This window comes from Pristis pectinata, chromosome 9 (assembly GCF_009764475.1).
Source record: "Pristis pectinata isolate sPriPec2 chromosome 9, sPriPec2.1.pri, whole genome shotgun sequence".
In the NCBI taxonomy this organism is placed as follows: domain Eukaryota; kingdom Metazoa; phylum Chordata; class Chondrichthyes; order Rhinopristiformes; family Pristidae; genus Pristis; species Pristis pectinata.
Window position 1 is genome coordinate 25,514,969 of NC_067413.1, and position 20,974 is coordinate 25,535,942.

Here is a 20,974-nt window from a genome sequence, read left to right on the forward strand (position 1 = left end):
GAATAGATTTAATGTCGGTCAGGTAACGAGCAGGTAGGGTGATTATGGATTTTATCTGGCTGGGATAATGACTGCAGACTAGCATTTGTTCTGCAGTTACTGCTTCCCTTTCAGACACTTCCCTACAGTTGGAGATGGAAGCAAGGGCTTGGAGACACTGGTTGTAAATGGATTGTTCCTCAGTCAGCGGTGTTCATGCTTTAATGAAACAAAACTCTTACAGGTTTTGGTTAATAAACTGATGGAAGTTTGGTATTTTCTTTTCTTTTGTACCATAATCCTGCATTTTTGTTATTTCAAGGTTTTGCTTTCAAATAACAACTGTTGCTTTTAAGAAATCCTTAAAGGTTTGAATCCTCCAGGGTACTAATGGAGCTCAAGAGTTAATGGGTATGACAAAACTGATCCCGGGGATAGGAGGTTTCTCCTATGTGGAGAGATTGGGAAAGGTTGGTCAGGATATGGGGTGAGCTATTTAACAATGAAATGATAAATTTCTTTATGAAGATGATGTTAAATATTTGGAATTCCATCATCAGAGGGCTGTGGATTTTATGTCATACAATTAATTTGAGGCTGAGAGCAACAAATTTTGTTTTGACAATAAGGAAATTGGAGAATATGATAGTCACGTAGAGTGGATGAGACAGTGTCTACCATTATGTTGAACGGGAGAGCAGATGGAAGGGGCTGCATGGCTTGCTCATGTCATTCCTTCTGTTCAATAATGGATTCCATTTCCTTGCTACATCCTTTAGTCTAAGTTCCTATTTTTCATAAATGCCTAAGAATTGAAAATATTGAATAATAAGGGTGCTGGAATTACTCCGCAGTGAGAAATATTACATTCTTTCCCCCTACAAAGCTAAGTTGCTGCTGCTGTCACAACATATCATAGTTGAAGCAGGTGATTTGTGCCTGGAGTTGACTTAACCTATTTACTGACTTGCTGGATGGTTCCCACATCTTCCACTGTTTTTGTTTGACACGTTACTTTTCTGCATTTTTTTTTGTATCTGTACCCTGCATGTCTTATTTTTCCCCTCTGCTGTTTAATCTTGGTGCCCTATGAAATTAACTTAAATTTTAGATATTATTAAAATGTTGCAATTAGGAAGGAACTATATCCAATGACTATAGAAAGTCTGGGAATAAGGCAGCTGGTTTAAATGTGTGAGTTTAATAAAAACTCAGTTTAAAGTCCTTGTATCATGTCTTTTAGTAAGCTTTTTTAATGCAGGTATTAACTTGCAATAAAATTCTTGCTGCCTCCATTAAATTATGGACACAGGAATTTTATAGGGACTAATTAAACCTTCATGCATTAAGGTCTTGGAATTTAAATCCACAGTAATGTGTGACTGAAGAGAAATAGCTTTTGAATTTTGCATTTAACAAAATGAGCAATGATATTGACCATTTTAAGAAAAACAGTGAAATAATATTCCTCATTAAAACAGTACATTATAGAAATATCCTCTTTAGGAAAGGCAGTGTTGGTTAATCATGAAGCAATGAGCAGCCTTTTGTATAGTTGAATGCAAAACTTTCAACCAAAATCCAATGTCTAATTAAACTTTAGACTGGTCTCTACCCTGTGTTATTATAAGTAGGATAGTACATGTCCACAGTTGGTGAAAGCATGCAATTAGGTGGATGTGTTCAGATGGGTCTTTTTATAACTACTTGAGTTGTATTTATAGTAAACTCGGAGCCCATATATTATACTTCCTTGTTTAGGTATCTGCTCTGAGATTGGTGAGTGGTAAAGAGAAGAATGGAGTGCACCTAAATTGGTGCAGTGTAGCATAATGGTTTGTCAGAAATGTAACAATATTTTGATGAACAGGGCTAGTGGAAAGAGCACTTTAAATATAAACAGATTTTTAAATGAAACAGTTAAAGGGATGGGCTTTAATAGTGCTCCCTTTTAGTACTTGCTACTGTTTCACTTTAAGGGGGGTGGTATCTTTAAGATTGCCATTTCCAGGTTTTACATTGGGGAGATGCCTTTGACATTCCTCAGTCTTTCCTAATTCTAGCACATTTTATTTCTAACTTGGGAAAGACAAGATGTACAAAAACTGTTGCCACTAGAACAAAGCTAGTTGATGAAAGACTACTGAGTGAAGTGTTTGTCCTTTACTATTTTAAGGTTAATTGGTAACATATAAGAAAAAGTCATGGAAGGGCTGCAAGGATATTTGCCTGTACTGCATTAGATTGAAGTTGACAATTCAGAAGTAGCACTTAAGTTTCTGAGCAGTGATTCCGTCCTTGACACCATCCAACAGCAAACTATCTGGTTCAGATTTTCCACCACCCCAGGTGAACAAGGTTGAAGAGGCCATATGCAAACTGAAAAGCAACAAGGCCTCAGAAGCAGATGGTATCCCTGCTAGAGTTCTAAACTCTAGTCGAGAGAACCGTGGTCACATTCACAGTACCTTCTCCCATGTCTGGGAAGTGAAGGATACACCAGGGAACCTTGGATGCTGTGAACCCAGCAACCTGGGTGATTACTTGGCCAGTAACTATTCAAAATGGAAGAACAACAATCTGGATAGCATTTAGAACCTTGAATCCACTGTCAGGAGTACACAGACTCCCAGTGTAAATGACAGTAGGAGCAAACCACCACCTCATCAAGCAGCAATTTTAAAGACTTAAGTGATTGTTTTTACACTCTCCATACCAGCCTTACTGAGAAACTCTTCATGTAAGGCACTAAATTAAATTGTAGTTATGGCAAGGGGTCTGTGGAGGTGGGAGTCAAGCAATAGGAAGCTTGCAGTTGATATTTCTGTGGAGATTGCTTTGGGTGTCAGAACCATCCTATATCTGTGATATAATTTGTGCGGTACATGGGTAGAGCCACTGCCTCAGTGCAAGAGGCCCAGGTTCAATGTTGGCTTCCTGTCGGTGTGGAGTTTGCATGTTCTCCCTGTGATGACATGGGTTTTCTCCTGTAGCTCAAAGGCATGCAGATTAATGGGTTAATTCACCATTGTAAGTTGTCATAGAGTAATACGCACAGAAACAAGCCCTTCGGCCCAACTGGTCCATGCCAACTAAGATTCCCATCTAAGCTAGTCTCATTTGGCCCATATCCCTCTAGGTCTTTCCTATCCATGTACCTGTCCAAGTGCCTTTTAAATGTTAATGTACATTCCTTGACCACTTCCTGTGTGACAATGTTGCCCCTCAGGTTCCTATTAAATCTTTCCCCTATCACCTTAAATCAATGCCCTCTAGTTCTTAATTTCCCCAACCCTGGGAGAAAGACTGCACATTCAACCTATCTATGCATCTCAAGGTTTTATACACCTCTATAAGATCAACCCCTCATTCTCCTATGCTCCAATGAATAAAGTCAGAACCTGCTTAATCTCTCACCATAACTCAGTCCCTCAAGCCCTGGCAACATCCTCATAAATCTTCTCTGTGCTCTTTCCAGATTAATGGCATCTTTCCTATAGCAGGGTGACTAAAATTGAACAAAATATTCCAAATGCAGCCTCAGCAACATCTCGTACAACTGCAACATAACATCTCAATGCCCTGACTGAAGGCCAGAGTGCCAAAAGCCCTCTTCACTGCTCAGTCTACCTGTGGCGCCACTTTTGGGGATCTATTCACTTGTACTCCTGGTTGCCTCTGTTCTACAACACTCCCCAGGGCCCTACTGTTCACTGTGAAAGTCCTACCCTGATTTGTCTTCCCAAAATACAACACCTCTCACTTATCCAAATTAAACTCCATTTGCCATTCCTTGGCATGCTTACCCAGCTGATCAAGATCCCTTTGTAAATCCTGATAACCATCTTCACTGTCTACAACACCACCTATTTTAGTGTCATCTGCAAACTTACAACCACAGCTTGTACATTCTCATCCAAATCATTAATATAGAAGACAAATAGCAATGGGTCTAGCACTGACCCCTGGGGAACACCACCAGTCATGGCCTTCAGTCTGGAAAAACAACCTTCCACCATCATCCTCTGGTTCCTACCATTGTGTATCCAATTAGCTAGCTCTCCCTGGATCCCATGTGAGCTAACTTTCCATAGCAGCCTATCGTGCAGAATCTTATCAAAGGCCTTACAGAAGTCCATATCGACTACAACTACTACCCTGCTCTCATTGACCTTCTTGGTTACTACTTTGAAAAAAAATCAATCAAATTCATGAGACATGATCTCCCTCGCACACAGCCAATGCTGACTATCCCTAATCAACCCTTAATTTCTCCTTAATTTGTAGGTGAATGGCAAAGTGTGTGGAAAGTTGATAAGAATGTTGAGAGAATACAAAATTGGGACTAATGTAGCTTTAGTGTAAATGAGTGTTTGATGGCTGGCACACATTCAGTGGGCCAGTATGACAGAGCCTATAATTCTGCTTAACAGCTGAGAATTGGTATTCCATTGATCTTCTCTTAAATCTTCTGCATTTCAGGGTTACTGGCTGCCTGTTTTCCATTTGAAATAGATTAGGACATGGGGAGTTGACCTAAAAAAAATAAGCAATTTTTTTAATGTTTTACACCACAATAGCTCCATGTATTCTCCATACCACAATGTATTTCACTCTGGGGAAAAAAAATCATTAGATAAAGGCCACAATGCTTTTTTTTCCCTCAGATTTGTCGATTTTGAGCAGAAGTTGAATTTCCTGCAAAGGGCTCCATTTGGTTCATACTAATCTGTAAAATGTAGTGGAAAATGTTGCTGAACTGTAGGATTGAAGTAAGATCTCAAATTACACAACAGCAGCCCAGTTGAAAAAATTAGGAAAAATTTCAAGAAGGAAAATGCTAGAAATTTGTGACATTTCATCTAATATTTGAATGGAAGATGATCTGTTTTATTACATGAAAACTAAATCTGAAAGCAGTTTTCCTTATTATCTTCTAGGTTGGAATATTTTGAAATGGAGTAATTTTCCTGTGTTGTGATTTTTAGGCGAGCTGGAAGTTTGCTACTTAAGTAGATGATGCTAGATTGTCTATTTTAATAGCAAAAAGGCGGCTTTTGGTTGCACCTTACCGACTGGTGCCTGGAGTTGGAGTGTAATTCATTAAAATCATTTCACTTTTTGACCTTTTAATGCACAATTAAAATTTATAAGTATGGCTAGTTAATTTTCTCCTATAACCTGCAAGAACAGATTATGTGTAGCATCAAAAGCTGCACAGCATCACTACAAGAATAATGTTACTTTGGGCAATATTAAAGAGCAATGGTTTTCCTGTATGGTTTTGCCCAATTTTACTATACATGTTTATTTTTAGCCTTTCTAACCATATCATACTTTTGTTTTTTTTTGTACATTGATCCTTGTTTATTTTAAATTAATTTGACCTGTGAATGTTACATGGTGTTGGGCCTCATCACTTCCATTCTTCAATTCCTACCTTTCAATACATCTTTTAGATGAGTAAGCATGATTTGGACATTCTCTCTTCTCCCTCCTCCCATCAGACAGAAGATACAAAAGCCTGAAAGCACATACCACTAGGCTCAAGGATGGCTTCCATCCTGCTGTTATAAGACTATTGAACAGTCCCCTATTACAATAAGGTGAACTCAGGACCTCACAATCTACCTTGTTATGGCCTTGCACCTTATTGTCTGCCTGCTCTGCATTTTCTCTGTAACTGTAACACTTTATTCTACATTCTGTTATTGTTTTCCCTTGTACTGCCTCAATGCACTGTTGTAATGAAATGATCTGTATGGGTGGCATACAAAATAGGTTTTTCACTGTACATTGGTACACGTGACAATTTACCAATTAAATTGAACAATTTTGTGCTCTTAGTCCTTTAAAGGGTTCCCTTTGTGAGAAGTTTTCCCTTCATGTAATCACAGTTCATGTTTTGTATTTGAGGATTTTTTTGCCTTGATTTTTAACTCTTCTTGCAGTTTACTTATTATTGTTTCCCTTTCCCTTAATGTTTCTGTCTCTGTGGGATAACTGCATCAGTTGAAAAAATATTCCTGAATACCTAGAGCAACAAACAATCTGCTGGAAGAACTCAGTGGGTCAGGCAGGACTGAGAATGAGTGGCCAGTATAAAGGGGAGAGGGGGAGTGGTGAGACAGAGGTCAGATGTGATTGATGGACTGAGGGAGTGATGAAAGATGATGGACATATCTAGCCAGGTCAGGGAGGCTTGGAGTTGGGAGACTTGATAATTAGAGGCAGACAAAAAAAGTGGAAGATGGAGCCAGGAAGGGGGTGGGGAGGGTGAAAGTGGAGAGAGCTGCTGGAGGGGGATGAGCAGGAACTCAAAGGCTACCAGTGATGAATAAGGAAGGTGATAATGGAAACATTAGGGGAGAAGTGAAAGGCAGAAGGAAATGGGACCACATAGGGGAAGAGCTGGTGGGTGAAATGTACAGGTAGTAGGTGGAATAAACCAGGAGGGGGATGGAAATGGCTGTGGGCTAAGGGTGTGTGGGGAAAGGGGATGAAATTAGGGTGACTGCAGGAAGACTGGAAGGGGGGTAGGGCTGGAGATGAGGGTTACCTGAATTTCTAAAAAAACTTATTTTTCTTATCATGGACATTTGATACTTCATTCTGCTTCCAGATAATTAAATCTTCCTACAATATTATTCATGCCTTTTTAAGTAAAAAAAAATTCTCTTTAATAGTCAATTAAACTACCAGTATTATTATAATCCTCAATAAAATTTAAGGTAAGATCAAAGATCAATTATCTTTATTACTCTTACTGCTGTGGTGCACAAAAAACACTTTTATCATAATTGGTAGTGCCTGTTCTCTGTTTGAATGTAGTCATGTGAACTTGTAATATTTGAAGCCTATCTGGTGGTAGTTGTGGCCGAGAGAAAGTGATTATTGGCATGACCCTTAAGGCTCCAGATCAGATGAAAATGTGTTGATTGCAGCAAAATGGCAAACTTGGGAGTGTACTTTAGTTTGTTGACCAATGTAGAAATAGTGAAAAATGTTATTTTACTTACAAACTTTCTTGATTTGTTCCAGATTTTGGTGTAAGTGCATTCTTGGCAACAGGAGGTGACATGACCAGGAATAAAGTGAGAAAGACCTTTGTTGGCACACCCTGTTGGATGGCGCCTGAAGTCATGGAACAGGTGGGGCACTAGATAGTCGCTTTTAAATATTTTGCATGCTTTAGATTCTCTGTGGATGTTTGAAACTAATATGAAGGCTTTAAATCAATGAATATTTGGGAATTGCAAATATCGTAGGGTCACTTAATAGATATTTTCTTTGCACGTCATCTAAAGCTCCTAAATTTCACTGTGTATAGTGACCATTTATTTTATCCTATACTTCCCTGCTCAGCTTCTGAAGGAACTGACAGAGGGTATTTATTTGTCATCGGTACTGCTCTCTTGACAAGTGGCTGCTTGTGTTGAGTTCTGAAAAAAATTTTCAATCTGCTTGACCACCTAGGGAAAGGGCAATATCCTGGGCCTCTTAATGTCACAGGGATGAAGTGAAACTGCAGCTTCTGTCTACCTACTCACTTTGTCATGTTAAATCTAATTCAGCGCACTGGTGGTTAAACCTAGTGCCTTTCTAGTTTTTGTGGATCAATGAGCGTACTAATGTATTAGCCCACCAAGCATTTTCTACAATTAAAAGGAAGGGTACAAGCAAGACAGCAGAGGGACAGTTCAGCATAATGAACAGCTGCTTCAGTGACAGCATCTGAAACTTCAGTGGATTGTCGGATTTGAATTAAATACAACATTAGAATGAATGGGTTGAATCTTGCTGGAAGGATGTTAATGTTGCAGGTCTTCGCAAATTCAATCAATTAAAAGTTCTAAATCTTGAACTATAGGTCAACTTATGTGCTACAGTCATTTTCTTCAAACAATATCTTGCCCTTTCTCGGAACTTCCTGGATACATACATTAATCACCATTTTGAGTGGTGCAAAAGTAGGGTTTGAACTTAAAAGCAATAGGAGAAGAAAGAGTCAACATTTCAAGTCAAAGATCCTTCATGAGAAGAAGGCAAAAGGAGCTTATTAAGCTGCAGGGAGGGTGGTGGACTGGGAATGTCTCTGATAGGGGTAAAACTGGGATGATCATGGGGATACGCTGTGAACAAGAATGAATAGGAGCAGTTAGAGATTGAGAACATAGATAAAAGGATGTAGGAGTTAGGAAATGCCGAGCAGGAAGACATGCCTGACAAGTCAAGCTGGTATTTTCACCTCTTGGAATGGAGGACAAAAGGATAAACAAACAGTCAGCATCACGAGTGAATGACTGATACAGTGGAAGCTCAGGGTTGCTCTTTCAGACTGAACGTTGGTGCTCAGCAAAGCAGTCACCCAATCTGTATTTGGTTTCCCCAAATTGAGGAGACATCCAAACTTTCTGTTGCCTGCCACTTCTCCAACCCACTCCCACTCTGACCTATCAGTCTGTGGCCACTTGTACTGTTACAAAGAGGCTCAGCATGAGCTTCAGCAAAGACCCCATCTGTCTGTGCATGTTGCAGCCTTCTGGACTCGAGTTCTACAACTTCAGGTATCTCGATTTCTTTCTCTGTCAGTTGCTCATTTGTGATATTGGCTTGTTTGTTTTTGTTTTACCCTTATTTTACCTCTGGGAGTGGAGGATTTTGAAGCCCTTAAAATACATTTCTTTATTTTGCTTGGATTGTTACAAACATTCAAACCAATGCGTATTAATGTATATAACAAAAAAGTAATCTTCCTTTGAGTTATGGTAACTCAAAGCAGTTTTTCTATTCAATTCACCAAGGATATGATCAGTGATTTATTTATTTTAATTTCTAAGATTCCACTCTCTCCTCCTTTTAATCTATGATCTTACAAATTTATTTCTCCCTAAAATGCTATTATTGTTCAATATGCTAACAATTAAACTTCAAATCATTAATTTTTTTTCACTTGTGCTGAATGGTACAAAAGAAGCCACCCTGATGTACATTTTCTTTCACTTAGTCTCTGCCCTTTGCGTAGCAATGCATAATACTTTTATTTTTGATTATTCTTGCTATTATAATCCTTCTTCCAGACAACCATTTCCTCCACTGTTGAAATAAAGGTTTGTGTCAGCCTGCTACTCAACTCATGGAACTCGTGTTGAACTATTAATCTACTGTAGTTTTCCTTCTACATTGTATAGATTTAGTGGGCGGGGCAGGGTGGAAACTATGTTTGCACTTATGCATCCAGTCCTTTTTGATTTTCCACCTTTTTCCTTTGTTAATGTTTCACAGAATTTGTTCCTCACCTGTACGTTATTAATTTATAAAATGACCCTTGAAGTTTTTAAAAAAAAAACTTGCTTTTAGATACCTACTTTTACCATCCCACTGTCCCAAACCACACTACTGCCAGTGCACTTTGAGAAGTGTGGTTGCTGATACACAGCAGCCAATTTGAAGATGGTAAGCTCATAAAAATGCCTTAGTGATGATGACTAAAGGTGTAAAGTTTTGGTTATGTGAATTGAGGACTAAATATTCACCAGTAAATTCAGGATAACTCTGTTCTCTTCGAAATAGTGCATGGAGACTTTACATCTGGCCTAGAAAGCGGCCCTCTTAAGGTTTAACATATCAGATAAACTGAGAATCCAGTGCAATTAGATTTTCATGCACAACCTTTTGAATGTACCAGTTGAACCATGGGTGATACTGAAGGCTTATTAAGATCATGTATTATAATTCTGAGTATTAATGGTGTGAAATATGTATGTAATTTTAAACTTCAAGTTAATTACATCCATGCTTTGCCTCAACAGGTTAAAGGGTATGACTTCAAAGCAGACATTTGGAGCTTTGGAATTACAGCCATTGAACTGGCTACAGGAGCAGCTCCTTATCATAAATACCCACCAATGAAGGTAAGAGTCACTGGCAAGTCTAATGGCTGCAGTTGTCCAACTGTTGAAATGGAAATATAGGAAATAAAAATTTCATCCTCCAAAAAAAAGTTTGTCCTGCACTTAATAGCACAGAAGCAGGCCATTTAATGTTTTTAACATAGACCTATCCAAAACTAATATCATTTTTTAATTTGTCCTCATTAGCAACAAAACATTTACCCAGTTTTCTATTTTAAAAATTGCCATTGGAGGATAAAGTGGATCCCAGTTGGAGAATAGACTCTCTACAAATATGAAATCAGCACGTATTAATCAAAATTACTACCTTGGGACAAGATATTGACTGTAGTATGCTTGGAGGAAAATGGGTGATTTGGATCAACGGTTCCCAAATCTTCAAAATGGTTTTCCTTGTGTCATTTCTGGGTGTTTGCAGATCTGAGATTAATTACCTTTGATACTGAACATTATTGCATCATGCTTTTACCAGGGTAGTAGAAGAATTAAGTGGAGCTTGGCTTTTCTTTACATGCAATTCCTATTTTCATCTATCTCCATTGCCATAATCTGAATGCTATTAATTACTCGGGAAAATAGTTTGTATGACATATTTTCAATTATGTACAATAAATGCAGCGTGTTTTCCAGCAGTTTGCTATATTCTTGCATCTTCTGTTGGGAGAAATGAACCCATCTGCTTGACTGCATAAAAATGTGTGCCTCTTTTAAACAAAAATCATTTGAACCATTTGCTTCAGCTGAAGTTGGTTTAAATTCCTCAGGTTGATTTTTGTTTTACTGGCATCTATTACTCTTTGTTCAGGTTTTAATGCTAACTCTTCAGAATGATCCTCCCTGTTTGGAGACGGGTGTACAGGATAAGGAAATGGTGAAAAAATATGGCAAGTCCTTTAGGAAGATGATTTCACAGTGTCTACAGAAAGATCCAGAAAAAAGGTAAAAATCAGTTCTGCTCTTGTTTGATTTCTACATTCCGAAATTGGAGATCAGATTGCTGAACTAAAATACTTTGCTGGATTGCTTATTCCACAAATCAGTTTGCTAAATCTGTGAAGCTGAGGTGTAAAAGTCGACAATTTGCATTTATAATGACGACCATATGCCCAATGGTGCTTGAGAAGAGGATAATCGGACAAAAGCTGACCTTTAAGGTTGGCTTAAATTTAAAATTGGCAAGATTAAGAATTAAATTCCTTAATCCTATCTATTTAGAGGTTATAGTAAAAGATTGATTGCATCTAATGACAACACTGTACCTGGGACAAGTGGGGAAGATTGAAGGGCAATTAAACTGGATGACCATACTGCTCTGAGTGAATAAGATTTTTGTTACAGTTATAATTTGTGTTTAACTATCCTCCACAGTGCATTTTTTTGGAGAAATCACCTTCCCTTTATTGAGGGAAGTTGCTATAATTTCAGTTTACTTGGTCTTTAAGTAGGCTTACTTTTCTGAATAATCCTCATTGTACTCTCTGTAAATGTGAAGTCATTCAAGCTCTTCTGACTGTACTGAGTCCCATTCGCTATTTGTCCCTGTGCTTGTTGACCTACACTGGTTCCTTTTACACTTGGTGTTCTCAATTTTGTTTTAAAATTCCTCCATGTTATTTTTCCATGGTATCTCTGTACTCCTCTTCAGGCCTGTAACCTAAAATAGCTGCATTTTTTTTCAATGTTGTCCTCTTGAGCATTCCTAAATTTAATTACTTCACTGCAGACAGCTGTATCTAATGTTGGCAAAGGCCTCTGCTTTGAAATCTCTTGGAAATCCATCCCTTTTATAATGTTCATTAAAACTGTCCCTGTTTGATCAAACTTCTGGTCATCTGCCTTGCTATCTCTGTATCTGTCTCAACATTAATTTTTTTGTTTGAAAGGCCCTGCATAAATAGAAGGGTTTTGTTCATACGCTAAATACAGCCATTAGGTATATTTGGATGGCTTGTGAGCTAAAGCAAATTCTCCAACTCTCTCTTCTGAAGGGAATGAGCTCTGTACAGTATTGATGGTAGTTGCTCAACCTTAAAACTGAACTGAAGTAAATGATGTAAAGGATTAGTACCAGTATTAATTTATTTTCTCCCTAGATTGCATTAATTTCCCTCATCAAGATGGTTTGCCTGGCAAACATTTTGGTGGCGTTTTTTAAAACCATTCATGCTAGATATGTAACAGTTATAATTATAGAGGTCCGGTCCTATCATATCCCGTCCATGGTGTTAGTCTTGATTCTGTGCTTGGCTTTGAGTCAGAAGGTCATTTGTTTCCACCTCACTCCAAAGACTTGCACATTTAGTTAGTACTTCAGTGCATAAGAACATAAGAAATAGGAACTGGAGTAGACCATCTGGCCCATTGAGCCTGCTCCACCATTCGATAAGATCATGGCTGATTTGGCCGTGGACTTGTATCCACCTACCTGCCTTTTTCCCCATAAGCCTCAATTGCGCTAATATGCAAAAATCTATCTAACTGTGTCTTAAATATATTTAATAAGTAGCCTCTAATGATGCCATGGGCAGAGAATTCCACAGATTCACTACTCTGGGAAAAGCAGTTTCTCCTCATCTCCATCCTAAATCTATTCTCTTGAATCTTGAGGCCATGTGCCCTAGTTCTAGTCTTGCCTACCAATGGAAACAACCTTCCTGCCTCTATGTTGTCTATCCCTTTCATAATGTTATAAATTTCTATAAGATCCCCTTATATTCTTCTGAATTCCAGTGAGTATAGTCCCAGGCAACTCGATCTCTCCTCATAGGCTAAACCCCTCATCTCTGGAGTCAACCTGGTGGACCTCCTGCACTGCCTCCAAAGCCAGTATATCCTTCCTCAAGTAAGGAGACCAGAACTGCATGTAGTACTACAGGTGCAGCCTCACCAGTACCCTGTACAGTTGCCGCATAACCTCCTGCTCTTAAATTCAATCCCTCTAGCAATGAAGGCCAACATTCCATTTTGCCATCTTGATAAATTGTTGCACCTGCAAACCAACCTTTTGTGATTCATGCTCGAGCACTCCCAAGTACCTCTGCACAACAGCATGCTGCAATCTTTCACCATTTAAATAATCTGATCTTCTACTTTTCCTTCCAAAGTGGATGACCTCACATTTACCAACATTGTACTCCATCTGCCAGACCCTTGCCCACTCACTTAACCTATCTATATCTCTCTGCCGACTCTCTGCATCCTCTGCACAATTTGCTTTTCCGCACAATTTGCTTTTCCACTCAATTTAGTGTCATCATCTTTGTATCATATGTATAATTATTAATGTTATGTACATCAATTTGAATTAATTTGGAATTCAATAAAAAGATTGAAAAAGGAAAGTGTCATCAGCAAACAGATATGCCACACTCGGTCCCCCCCTTACAAATCATTAATGTATGTATATCGTGAACAGTTGCAGGCCCAGCACTGACCCCTGTGGCACCCTGCTCACCACTGATTGCCAACCAGAGAAACACCCATTTATCCCAACTCTCTGCCTTCTACTGGTTAACCAGTTCTCTATCCATACTAATACATTACACCTAACTCCATGCATCCTTATCTTATGGGTAAGTCTTTTATGTGGCACCTATTCTGGAAATCCAAGTATACAACATCCACCTTTTTCCCCTCTATCCACTGTGCTCATTATATCCTCAACTCCTGTAAATTTGTCAAACAGGACCTGCCCTTCTTGAATCCATGCTGTCTGCCTGATGGAACCACTTCTATCCAGATGTCTTGCTATTTCTTAATGATAGCTTCAAGCATTTTCCCTGACTATGGGTGTGAAGCTAACTGGCCTATAGTTACCTGCCTTTTGCCTACATCCTTTTTTAAACAGTGGTTGACATTTGCTGTCTTCTAATCTGCTGGGACCTGCCCAGTGCCCAGAGAATTTTGGTAAATTATCACAAATGCCTCTACTATAACTTCTGCCATTTCTTTCAGTACCCTGGGATGCATCCCATCAGGATCAGGGGATTGTCTACCTTTAGACCCACTAGTTTGCGGCCCACTTGTTTGCTCATCAATACCTCTTTAGTGACAGCGATTTGTATTGCGGTCCTTCCATCGCATCAATAACATCTCTCTTTGGCATGTTAGATGTGTCCTCCACTGTGAAGACCTACACAAAATAGTCATTGTCAACACTCAAAATAGTGCATACTGAGAGAGCAAATGATCCTGTTGGAAGAAAAGGAGGAGAGTTCTCTTTAGTCCTAATCACTTGTTTGCCCCTCAACAGACAGCACTAAAACAACTTCTGAGTTTGGCTGTGGTCTTTCCTATACCAGATGGTGACTATGATTCAAAATTACTTCAGCTGGAAAAGTGGTGTTTGATGCTCTAATGTTGTGCAAATCTCAGTATATTAATGGATGTTCTAATAATTTTTACAAAGACCATGATCCTCAATTAATCTCTCCCTTTCTAACACAAGGTTTCTGTAACCAATATCTGCACCTTCACTGAGAGCCAACTTGACATACCTCAAGGATAATGTAAATGGGAAACTCTTACCACATGCAGGAGGATTGCTAAGAGATGATTATGAAAATTGCTAAGTAAGCTCGAGAGGAAATGAGAATGGATTTTACACAGTGGGTTAAGAAGGCCAAAAAGAGTGAAATAAGATGGTAATAGCTTTTAGAAGAGAATTAGATGTATACTTAAAAAGGAAAAACATTTGCTCATTCATGAGGAAGAGAATGGGAGCAGAACTAATTTTATAGTTCTTTGAAAGGTGTGGCACAGGCATGATTGACTGGCTTTCTGTGCTGTATGATTACTAAAAATTATTTTTCTGCTTTCTGAGAATTGGTAGTAAGAGTTGCAGGATTGATTATAAATGTTGTTGGTCGGGTTATGTTTTCATGCTTCAAACTGTACCCAGATTCCAAATCTAGAATGAAATTTCAATTGTGAGAAAACAATAATGTGAGCAAATGGAGCTTAAGGCCTTGAGTGAATTCACTGAGCATTTAAGTACAGAGCACTCTCTCTGCCTTATCCAATCCTTTAATCACAAATAGTTCAATTGGACCACCTTTTAATCTCCTATACCTGAAGGGTTAGAGTTATCTATCTATATCTATGTATATGTGCTGGACTGAAAATTACTGAGTCTGTTGGGCTTTACAGCACACCAGTGGTTTTCACAATGTTTTTCTGGTGTTGGGCACAAATTACTCCGAATGTTCAGTCCAGCACATAACCACAATGCAAATATAGCCCAGTGTTAGATGTCTCTGTCCTGCTTGTATTCCATCGAGTACTTTTCAAATGTGCTTTCATCACTTGTATTGTGTTCCAAAACTTCTGGGGAAAAACTAAGGTGTTCATTGCATGTATAGACTATCTACACAGCAATTTGTTGAGCAAGCTCATGTTATTTTAGCTGCTTCATCTTATTTCAGTCAACTATGTAACTTTATTAATTTGTCAATTTGTAATCTGTTATAGCACTCTACTTAAACTGGTGACTTCAGAACAACAAGTGTCCCCGTAGTTTTGGCATTTTGAATGTATGCCTTCAAGTTATGCTAATTTAATTGATGCCTTCTAAGCTTCCATCAAACTTTAATAGTAATGAAATAACCAAAGCAAAGGACCTGTGAAAGGAGAAGTATATCAAGCCAAAGTGGAAAGGTTATTATTGTAATAGCATTTCAGACCCAGAGTAATTAGAATTAGAAATCATTTTTAAATAGTCCTCAAGTTTTAGCTGCTGTCTTGGATAAATGATCAATATAGTCTACAAATCTTCTTGTTCTTTATCACAAGTGGGTTCTCTAAACTATGTTCAATAAATTTCAAACAGGCTGCACTTGTTACTCTACCAAGTTCAGCTAGTCAAGAACCTCCTCTTTCTTACTCTTAATTAGGTTTTCTTTAATATTCCAGACCTACAGCAGCAGAATTTTTAAAGCACAAGTTTTTCCAAAAAGCAAAGGTAAGTGTTTAAAAAAGCACATGCAATACAACTGATGCACCTGTTCAGCTGTGTTGATGATAAGCAAGTGTCACCTGTGTATTACACAAGTATGTATTGAAAATGATAACCTAAGGAAGGAATGTTTTGATGCACCCAAAGGCCTATAGGTGCAAACAATCCCAGGACTTCCCAAATAGTTGTTGCTGAGCTACAGTGTTCATCTTCATCTCAGCAGCAGCTTTGTTTACATGGCTACTTGTATTCCTCTATTCACTGCTCCTAATTCCAAATACACAATCTTCACTTCGAAGAAGAAAACTAGCAGGTGCATGAAATTTTCAATTCTAAGTTCACAGAATCCACAGAATGATATCAAAAGTTAATATACAGATGGCAATTTGAGTGACTCTTCGATGAAACTAGCCATAAAAGATGCTCTCATAAAAGATTGGGAAGAAATTCCTCTGACCTGTCCTTGTACTCATTTCCTACATAAACAGGGTTCCAGAGATGGATGAAAATTGCAGATTAAAGAAAATTAAATGAAAATTAAAGATTAACCATCTGGCGTGATTGCCTAATGTTCAAACTTTGAATCGTCTGGTGGTACATGGAAAAGTATAACACGGGGAAAATGTGAAGTCATCCACTTTGGGCTTAATATTTTTTTTTAAATAATGAGAGAGTGAACAGTTCAGAGGGAACTGGGTGTCCTTGTGCACAAATCACTGAAATTTGTCTTGCAGATTTAGCAAATAATTAGGCATGTAAATGATATATTGATCTTTATTGCCAGAGGTCTTAAGTACAGAAGAAGAGATGTGTATAGAGCCCTGGTGAGATACCAGGAATATTTTGAAGAGACCTTGGCTCCCTATCTAAGGAAGGATATAGAAATAGAATTGCTACAAATTAGAAGAATGGGTGGAGATTTCATTGGAATGTACAAAATTCCTCAGGCTTGACAAGCTATATGCAGAATTGATAGTTCCTCTATCTGGGATGTCTAGATCCAGGAGACACCATCTAAAATGGTTGACCATTTGGGGCAGAATTGAGCAAAATCATCTTCACTCAGTGGTGAATCTTTGGGATTCTCTACACAAAAAGGCTGTAGAGACTTGGTTGCTGAGTATATTTATAACAGACTGATTAGATTTTTGTATATTAAGGGAATCAAGGAATATGGCATTAATACAGGATAACAGATCAGCTATAAACTTGCTGAATGCTGGACTAGGTACAAGGGACTGATTAGCATATACCGCTTCTACATTTTATGACCAGCCAAATGCAAAATATCAATGACCTGCCTCAGTGCATCAACCCTTTTCAATATCTATACAGAGGATGTCTTGCACAAATTCCTGAAAGTTCATCTAATCAATTGATATTGCACTGCCAGCAGAAGCACAATCACTAGAGGGAACAAGCAGAACATTCACAAGCTACTTTCACTTAACAGGAATGCTAATTCTGGGCCTTGTGCCTCCAGCATAATCCAGATAACATAACAGTGTCAGTGTTCCACTTGAGCAAGGAGAAGAAAAACTTGACACATTTCCACAGAAAATAGTTTCAGATGAGGCTTGACATCAGTAGTGGTGTCATATTTGAGAGGCCTCTGCAAATAACTTGCAGGAATGTCATGAGGGAACGTAGCCAGAAACTCCACACTTCACAGACCTTTGTGTACTCTTCTGCAGAATGCTGTTGTGCCTTGTGGTTCTGTAGCTGCCACACTGAAGTTAATTGATGTGCCACTGTGCAGATGAGTAACAAGGGCTACTTGTCCTCGAATGGCTATTGATGTTGGCCCACTTTGCCCCATCTGCTGTTTGCCACAATTCCAATGTCCTTTGCAAGATGGAAAAATGATCATGAGCAACACCAACCTCCCACTTCATAAAGACTTGACAAAACCATCACAAAAGGCCAAGCGTTCCAGGAAACAATAGCCAGTATCCATGCTGCAGATACAAAGCCACTGTCCACTTGGAAGGAAATGTGAGGCATGTCCAAAGTAGAGGTCCTGGTTCAGCTTCACTCAAGGGCCATGGGTACTCTTCAAGAATCTGAATGGGGCATGGACAGTATGGCCATCTGCTTCAAAAATGGATGATATGAAAGGACTCTACCACTGTGACCATGACTCCTAAACAAAGGGACACATTGCATCAATATGCCCTGAAGATGTATTATATGAGGCAACTTGTTTCTCCATTTGGGTTTTTAAAGAGGCACCAGATTAGACACTCAAGTTTGAGGATTTTCATTCCATAAGAAAGAAGGAACAATTTCAAAGTTCCCATTAAAGTACACACTTCTGATGAGAACTTGTGTTCATTGATTGTCACTGGGTAAAGCTCCCGAGCTCACCACCTAACACTGTGGAAGTGCCTTTGTTACACTGCAGCAGTTCAACAAGGGTCACTACCTATTTTTGGCAAAAACAAGGATGAACAATTTCTGAGTTTGTTAGTGTTGGCATGTCCTTAGAACAATTTTCTCTTGTATCCTCTGGAGCACTAATTAGTCAATGATCCACTAATGAAATTCAGAATTGAAAATTGCACTTGTGTGGAGAAATGGCCTTTAACATGAAGGCTCTTTTCAGGATACTCCAAAGAGACATAATTGACCAGAATAGAGAAATAATTATTTTGAGAATCAATTTTTAAGAAAAAAGGTCTTAAAGAAGACAAAGGTGAGAGATGGGTTTTATGAAGGAATTCTAGATCTGAACAGCTGAAGGAATGACTGCCAGTGATAAGATATGAAGGGGGAATAGATAAGAAAGTCGAACCATTGGAACAATTTAACTAGAGAACATTGCATTGTCACAAACCAGCAACAAAAGAAACACACTGAGCATGATTCAGTGTTAAAAACTATTTTATTAATCACTACTTATGATAATACATAAAATAAAAGTAAAAATGTTAGTATGTTAGAATTCAAAAATGTTAAACCTCGAACGTTAACCCCAAAACTAAACTCTTCGTGTGTGTGTGTGTGTGACAAAGTCCAAAACTCCCAGTTCCTGAATGGTTCTTAAAGTTCAGTTCCGCAAGCCATAAGGTGAAACATGAGCAAGGGCTTCTTCAACAACCACCGTTGTCTGAAGATAAGATGTAGATGTAGAAAAACATAGAGAGAGTACATACGAAATCCAAATGTTCCACGATGGAACCCAAACGACACTTCAGTGTTTACTCGGTAGTGACTTCCTCACCCCGAAAAGCATCCGAACCGTGGTCGTCCACACACAAATACCTGTTTCCTTCTACAGGTCAGCAACAAAGTGAACTCCACCGGATTACTTCCAACTTCCATACATGGATTTCAGTGGCAAACACAGTTATTGTTTCTCATCCATCGATAGAGAAAACAAGCAGGCTGGTGTCTCTCTCCCTTCTCTCTCTCTCTCTCCTTCTTCTTCTTCTTCTTCTACAACGTCATTACGTCCTTTATCTTCTATTGACGTAAGCACGCCCCACACACACATACACACACACTCTCTATCTTAAAGGGACTTTCACTGAGTCCGTAACAGCATAAAGGAATGGAGGGACCATGAAGCGCAGATAGATAAGGTAGCTAATATAGTGAAAAGATCTTTCCTTTATTAGCAGCAATATAGAAGATCAGAGGAGAGAGCAGATAAAAGTACATTTATCCAGAGCTAAGACTGCGATGCTCTCTTCTGGACACTTTTTTTTTCCTTGGCCCAGATCTGCATTTCTTGGCTAATATATTCTAATCTTTGTTCTGTTTTTGCATTTTCCCCCGATGCATAAAAAAAACTTCAAAGTGACTATTTAATTTTATACTATATTCCCATTTAATAATTTAGGTGATTCCTAAAAGACATGGTGAAAACTGAAAATTTGCTGTCTGAGTATCACAGTCAATTCTTGTTTCTCTGAATATAGCATACCATTATTAAGTTTCATATGATTTTTGTGGTTTCATGGAATTGAAAGTCCTCCTTCCCTTAGTTCTCCAACCAGCTTGGGTCTTCATGTAGTTTTCAGGATAAGTATCTCCAAAGCTGATTATTAGCTATGAATTGAACTTGCTGCTTCTCGGTTAACTATTCAATGAGAGACACAGATCAAGTAACGATAGAGGTGGCATTAACGAAGCACAACAGTTAACCCAGTTTGATTGACAGAAAATTTCTACACTGTCAACTTGAATATTAAATTTATTAATTACAACTTTTTAATCATTTTCCAGAACAAGGAATATCTTGAAGAAAAATTGCTAACTCGAGCACCTACGATAGCTGAAAGATCAAAAAAGGTAAATTCTGTTCAATTTTATTCTCCTGTAAAAAGCTTTCTAAGTTGCAGTCCCACAGGGAATGAAATAAGGTGGTGAGTCCAGAGGATATGGGAAATTACACATTGTAATGTGCACTGTTAATGCATCTAAATCTATTTCACCTTTGTTAAAGTTCAAGTTAGATGGAGAGAATGAGATGATTAAAAGTGCGTAAGTAGTTAGCTTTCTCTGAACATACACGCCTTTGTCGATCAGGTGAGAAGGGTTCCAGGCTCCAGTGGTCGATTACACAAAACGGAAGATGGTGGCTGGGAATGGAGCGATGATGAATTGGATGAAGAGAGTGAAGAAGGGAAGGCTGCAGTTTCTCAGTTGCGGGTAGGTGTTTATAAACTTGAAGTCCAAAAGAATACAGTAAAACTGAGAAATGCTATTTGACCATTAAGAGATCCTGATGGTCTGGGATCTGGATGTGCTCCCCTTAAACTTACTGGGTTCGCTGGGAAATTTATTATAATGAAGCCTGCTCATTTGGTGCCACCAAAATCCCACATGTCCCAGATTATTGGAGTTTTACTGTACTCTGCTAGTCAATTTGTCCAGAGAAATGGGATGAAGGACTACAAGGAAAGATCTTGCTGTGTCTAATAAACTTGAGAGTTGGTTAAAGCATTTTTTTAAATTTCTTAAATATTTCTTTCCCTATACTTAACGACTTTATAATTCACTCCTTCCCAAACTATTAACTGGAAGTACTGAATCTTATATTCAGAAACAACAATGTTACAAAAGTTTTCTTTTGGATTAAAACTATGAATTTTGTAATTACCTGCTTATTGCATTGACATCT

At 38.4% G+C, this 20,974-nt stretch overlaps 1 protein-coding gene across 1 annotated transcript in view; it reads left to right on the plus strand.

Annotated features, from left to right (window-relative positions):
• LOC127574404 (serine/threonine-protein kinase OSR1-like) overlaps positions 1 to 20,974 on the plus strand; it is a 125,997-nt gene that overhangs the window by 83,386 nt on the left and 21,637 nt on the right. Inside the window, exons 6-11 of the mRNA XM_052023403.1 lie at positions 7,021 to 7,130; positions 9,792 to 9,893; positions 10,699 to 10,832; positions 15,804 to 15,852; positions 20,077 to 20,142; positions 20,380 to 20,502. Coding sequence (XP_051879363.1) covers positions 7,021 to 7,130; positions 9,792 to 9,893; positions 10,699 to 10,832; positions 15,804 to 15,852; positions 20,077 to 20,142; positions 20,380 to 20,502 — 584 coding nt within the window. The remainder of the gene's footprint in view (positions 1 to 7,020; positions 7,131 to 9,791; positions 9,894 to 10,698; positions 10,833 to 15,803; positions 15,853 to 20,076; positions 20,143 to 20,379; positions 20,503 to 20,974) is intronic.